Genomic DNA, 5,332 nt, shown 5'->3' with positions numbered 1-5,332 from the left:
CCTGGCGGCTCGGGGTCATCCAGGATGCCTGCGTGGATCCAGGGCCACTGGGAGTTCCATCTGCTGTGGGGCCTTGGGGCATGGGAGACCCTCGCCCACTGCCCCATCCTGCCTTGGGCCCCTCCTCCTGGGGGTCTGTCCCAGAGTTGGTCTGGGAGGGCCAGGCGGCCCTACTCCTGGCCAGCTGGCCGCAGGTGGGTGCCTGTGGGCCCGTTGGCCACCCCTCTGTCCCTGCCTCTGCCCTGTCGGCCACCGATGGGATGGCAGCTTTAGGACCGGTGTACTTGGGCGCAGGCTAAGGGACAGGAGCGGACATCTTGTTGATTGTGTCGCCTGTCCGGGCGTCTCCCCGCCCCGAGTCACTCGTCTTGCTCCCTTTGCCCACTGCTCATCTGTGCTGACGCCCTGGGGTGGGGACGGAGTGAGTGATCTCTGTGAGCCACGTAGAGATGGGGAAGCCGGGAGCTAGGAACGGAGCAGCCTCTGGCTGTGGCATGGGGGAGTCTCGTGGAGAGAAAGAGCTCAGGGGTGCCCTTGGCCGTGTGGCGGGTGTGGCCGCTGGAGGGGCCAGGATGGCAGGAGTGCGTGTCCTTGTTTCTGGGTGTCAGCTTGCGAAGCAGCACTCCATGTCCTGGTGGCCCCAAGCGTGTCCCCTGCGGTCAGTGCTGGGACCCTCAGCTGCCTTGGGGTGAGCATGACCTGTCTGAGAGGCCCTGCTCTGCCCTGCCGTGGCTGAGCCACCACTGTTGTCTGCCTGGGGCCCGGCTCCTGCCTCCGGCTCCTTCCAGGGGAGCAGGAGGAACTTGAGCTGGCGGCTGGTGTCCTGTGCCCAGGAAGAGTTTAATATTTCGAGCTCCGGCGAGGCTGCTCCATCTGCCGTGGGGGTAGCTGCTCATGTTTGTTGCAGGCCTGGGCCGACCACGGCTGAGACGGCCTGGTGGGAATGGAGCTCTCATGGGGCGCTCAGCCCCTGGCCCAGCACAGCCTGGTCTCAGGGCTGCTCGCTCAGGAGCCTGGCCAGGGGGCATGGAGAATCCTGACTGTGGGTGCCCACAGCCCTCTGTCCCTGCCTGCCCTCTGTCCACATTGCCTCTTGGGACCAGCAGCCCCACCTGGGCTCCGAGGCCCTTGGGAGCAGGAGGAGTTTGCTTGGATGTGGAATTCTGCAGCCTAGGGAACGGGCAGGCCGGGAAGAGGTGGTCACTGCTCACTGGTGCAGTCCCAGGGAAACTTTTCCTGAGCCAAACTCTCACTCTGCCCCTCGGGCTGGAGTGCAGTGGCACCGTCTTGGCTCACCACAGCCTCGACCTGGGCTCAGGCAAGCTTTCTGCCTCAGCCTTCCAAGTAGCTGGAACTACACGCATATGCTGCTGAACCCTGCTGATATTCTTGTAGAGATGAGGTCTCGCTGTGTTAGCTAGGCTGGTCTGGAACTCCTGGGCTCAAGCAGTCCTCCTGCCTCAACCTCCCAGTGCTGGGATTGCAGGCATGAGCCACTGTGCCTGGCATTGGGCCAACCCTTGGCCCTGTCTACAGAGCGGGTGATGGTGCCTGCGGGTGGCTCAGTGGCCGCCAGCATGGACGCCTCGCACGGGTCCTGCCCTCACGGAGTCGTGCTCAACAGGATCGGCCAGGCCTGGCCAGGTGCCCAGCAAGCTCCAGGGAAGAGACCTCCGTCACCAGCAGGAGCGGTGCGGGCCCCGTGCTGCAGCCTCACTGTGGCCCTGCCCCTGCCGCGGAGCTGCCAGGCGGGAGTGCATGTGCGCCATGTCCCCCTCAGCCAGCGCTCTGCTCAGACAGCAGAGCAGGAGCGTCCGAGGCGGCAGCCTGCGGCCCTGGGAGCTGGCCTGGGGCATCTGGAGACCCAGAGGCTCTGAGGTCCCGGGCCTGGCTGGCGTCAGGTCCCTGGGAGGGCAGGTGGGGTCCAAGCGGAGCGGTCTTCCCGCTCTCCCCCGAGGGCTGATGGTGAAGTCTGCGCCCGCGGGGGGCGGCCTGGTCGTGAGCGGCCCTGCTGAGCCTCACTTAGCGGTGGGCCGTGTTGTCGCCCTCCCAGATGAAGATCTCCTTCAACGACCGGAGCCTGCAGACCACGTTTGAGTATCCTTCTGAGAGCTCCCTGGCACAGGAGGATGTGGAGGTGGGGGAGGACGAGGAGCAGGAGGACGAGGAGGACGAGGAGGAGGAAGAGTCTGGCTCAGAGAAGCCCTTTTCGCTCTTCTTGCCCCGGGCCACGTTTGTGGGCAGTGTGGGGCCCGAGAGTCCTCGGCTGCCAGAGGGCGGCTCAGGTGAGCGTCCCGCTGTGGGGCTAGGCAGCGGGGGCGGAGCCTGGGCTGCGCGTCCACGTGCCCATGTGCCCTTTGCCCCGCAGGCCTGTCCAGCTACACTCCGAAGCACTCTGTGGCCTTCAGCAAGTGGCAGGAGCAGGTGCCAGAGCAGGCCCCCAGGGAAGCGGAGCCCCCGCCCAGGGAGGTTATGGTGAGCCGGGGCAGGGAGGGTAGATGCCCACGGCACCCACGGTCTGGCGGGTGGGGGGTGGGGGGCTGATGCCCGGAGGAGCCCCCCACCACACCCTGTCTTCTCTCTCAGCTCACGCCTGCCAGTCAGAACGACCTCTCGGACTTCCGCAGCGAGCCAGCCCTCTATTTCTGACCCAGCACTGTCAGGATGGCCAAGGCTGAGCCTCAGGCGTGGGGCCCAGAAGCGGGGCAGTGCCCGGGAGCCCACCCCCTTCTGCTCTCTCTGCGACACCCACCCCCTTCCTGGCCCTAGAAGCAGCCGGTGCTTCTAGGTCCGCCTGGGACTCACTCCCAGCCCTGGCTTGGGGGCCAAGCGTGGAGGTGGAACTGCCTGTGGGGAGGGCCAGGGTCCTGCCCCTCAGGGACCAGGTGGGGCCTGAGCAGGTGCAGTGCCAGGCTGATCTCGGTCCTGCCCGCCAATTCTGTCTCCCAGTGGCTGCCTGCTCTCTGCAGACTGAGCTCCCCCTGCCCCCACCTTCCCTCACTGGTCATGGTGGGGCTCAGCCGCCCCCTCTGGTAAACAGCAAGTCTGTCCTGCCTCTGACAGCAGACTCAATAAACAGCACTGGACAAGGCTGCCTCTGCCTATCACAGTCCTCAGCTGGGGTACGGGGGCAGCTGGGATGCAGTGGGAGCCAAGGACCTAAGTGGCCTTGAGATCCCAACCGTCAGGCTCTGACCTCTTCTCAGCCTCCAGAGTCTGGTACTTTGGGGGGGGTGCTTCGTGTTCTGGGCCTAGGCCCCAGTGGGAGGGCGAGAGAGCGGCAGCTGTTGGGTTTGAGGGGACCCAGGGCAGGGCAGCACACGGGCAGCTCTGGTGGTAGGCAGAGATTTGGGGGTCTTGTCTTACATCAGCTTGGAACAAGGTTGTGGGAGGCAGAAGCAGCACCTGCTTGGGGACCACAGAGCTATTTACAACCACATCCAAACAGACTCTGGCAGTGAATGCCAGTGTCCTTCTCTCCTGTGTCTTCTCCCCTGTGGAGTCCAACCCAGGAGCAGGGATGCTGCCCACCCTGGGGTGGGTCTGGCTTTCTCTCATCAACATGTGCTTCCCGGGCCTGCCTGGACCTTGGCTGCTGCAGCTGCAGGGACAGGATGGAGACAGAGGGCCTGCGCAACACATGGTGTGCGGCCAGGGAAAAAGGGACACCAGGTTCCGGAGGCAGCAGAACTTAGAGCGGAGGGTGGCATGACGTGAAGCTGCCCGGTCCTCACGGAGAAGGGTCTCCTGGCCCAGAGCAGCTGGCATGTTCGCTTGGCAGTCACCAGCTATCTCTGTGCCGGACACCAGGGTGTGCCAGGAAACAGGACCAGCAAGGGGCCCTCATGGGACGGGCTGTGCCTGAGACCAGGGAAGAGCACAACAGCCTGCTGAGGAGAGCTAAGGGCTGACCTGGGGCGGGGGGGAGGTGCCCTGTGTCAGCTGTGTTCCTGAGGCCCGGTGGGCAAGTTCCGGGGAAAGCCACTCCAGCCCCTCCTCTCCCCTCCATCCAAGGAGCTGCCAGGGCAGCTGGACGGGGGCTCTGGCGCTGGCTCTGTGACTGCCTGGCAGCCCCCTAATCTTGACACAGGCAGGCAGCAGACTGGCACAGATCTGTACAAAAACCACCTTTATTGACATGGTCACAAGCCACAGGAGAAAGCCCTGAGGTTTAGGCTAAGGGATAAAGAAGGCCCCTCCCTCTGCCCCACTTGCCTAGCCTGGGCCCCTACTGGCTGAGGAGGGGCAGGGAAGGGGACTCGGGGTGCTGAGGCTGAACCAGGGACTCCCCGGCAGCCCAGGAGAGGGGGCGCCTGAGAGAGGCCCCTGGCAGAGCGGACCTGAGCCCATCACAGCCCACGTGAGCACAAAGCCAGGCCCCACTCGGCACCCGAGGCAGCGAGAAGGCAGCTGCTGTCACGAAGAACAAAGATGCTTTAAGGACCGGCTTGCTGGGGCCAGGCCGACTAGGCACAGTGAGGCAGGTGCTACCCATGGCCTGGTCAGCTGTCCCTTCCTCCGCTGCTCTTCTGGTCTGAGGCTGTGGCCTTGGTCAGGTTCCCAGCTTCCCTCTTTAAGACGCTCAACAGAGTCTGTGAGCTCTCCAGGATCTGGGAACAGACGTGAAAATGTGGTCACTGTTCTCCCCACTAGGGAGGCCCAAGGCCCCAAGCCCTGACCTCTGTCACACTGAGGACTGGGACCTAGCGGTGGTGCTGTAGCCTACAGGCCTCACCTTGGGGGGCAGGTGGAAGCCTCTGTGGCGAGGCTGCCTTTTCCTTTCTGGTTCTGACCCCCAAACCGCCTACCCCACCCTCACAGCCAGGCAGGGTTAGCGCTGGCACACGCTGGGGTGCTCTGACCAAACGGGACCCTTCACGCTGAGCAGAGCGAGCTACGCCGCAAAGGACAACCCCGAGTACACCAGGCCCCACGCCCACCCCCGCAGCGGCCTGGCCACGCTGCCCCAACCCAAAGCGCAACTGAAGCAGACTGCCCACAGCTGCCTGAAGGTCCCGGGGCCGCCCCAGGCCTCGGCCAGGCCGGCGGCGGTGGGGGCGCCCAGCCCTCCCGAGCTCCACCTTGAGGTAGGCGGCCTCCGTCTCCGCGATGGTCCGGTCAAACTCGTTGCGGGAGGCGATTTTGCGCGCCAGGTTCTCGTTGACGCGGGCCAGCTTCTCCGTCAGCTGCCTCACCTCATTCTGCAGCCGCTGCTTCTCGTCTTCCTCCTGCTGGATCTGCCGGCACAGCTCCTCGCGCTTCTGGCACAGCTCCTCGATGCCTAGGGAACCGGAGGGCGGGCGTCGGCCCAGGCCTGCCGGGGCTCCCGAGG

The 5,332-nt window shown here is 65.0% G+C and overlaps 3 protein-coding genes across 3 annotated transcripts in view; 2 read left to right on the top strand and 1 right to left on the bottom strand.

The window, feature by feature from the left end:
- The first annotated feature begins 1,577 nt into the window (after positions 1–1,577).
- Positions 1,578–3,094, top strand: TPRN (taperin). The gene is made up of 4 exons (XM_021709191.1): positions 1,578–1,691; positions 2,054–2,285; positions 2,369–2,475; positions 2,587–3,094. Exons 1-4 carry the CDS (start codon positions 1,578–1,580, stop codon positions 2,647–2,649), a joined length of 516 nt encoding a protein of 171 aa, XP_021564866.1. The 3' UTR covers positions 2,650–3,094.
- A 1,016-nt stretch (positions 3,095–4,110) lies between these two features.
- Positions 4,111–5,279, bottom strand: SSNA1 (SS nuclear autoantigen 1; the record flags this gene model as incomplete). Its single annotated transcript, XM_008051213.2, has 2 exons — positions 4,111–4,610; positions 5,082–5,279. Coding segments are annotated over 2 exons (306 nt in total), but the record flags the coding sequence as incomplete, so codon positions are not given.
- The window catches only part of ANAPC2 (anaphase promoting complex subunit 2), a 6,643-nt gene continuing 6,588 nt past the window's right edge, over positions 5,278–5,332 (top strand). The window contains exon 1 of the mRNA XM_008051212.2: positions 5,278–5,322. Coding sequence (XP_008049403.2) covers positions 5,278–5,322 — 45 coding nt within the window. The remainder of the gene's footprint in view (positions 5,323–5,332) is intronic.

Source organism: Carlito syrichta, unplaced genomic scaffold (genome assembly GCF_000164805.1).
Source record: "Carlito syrichta isolate Samal-C Ts95f unplaced genomic scaffold, Tarsius_syrichta-2.0.1 Scaffold169114, whole genome shotgun sequence".
NCBI lineage: Eukaryota > Metazoa > Chordata > Mammalia > Primates > Tarsiidae > Carlito > Carlito syrichta.
Note: the sequence above shows the minus strand (reverse complement) of the source record. Positions and strands in the feature narration are given on the sequence as shown.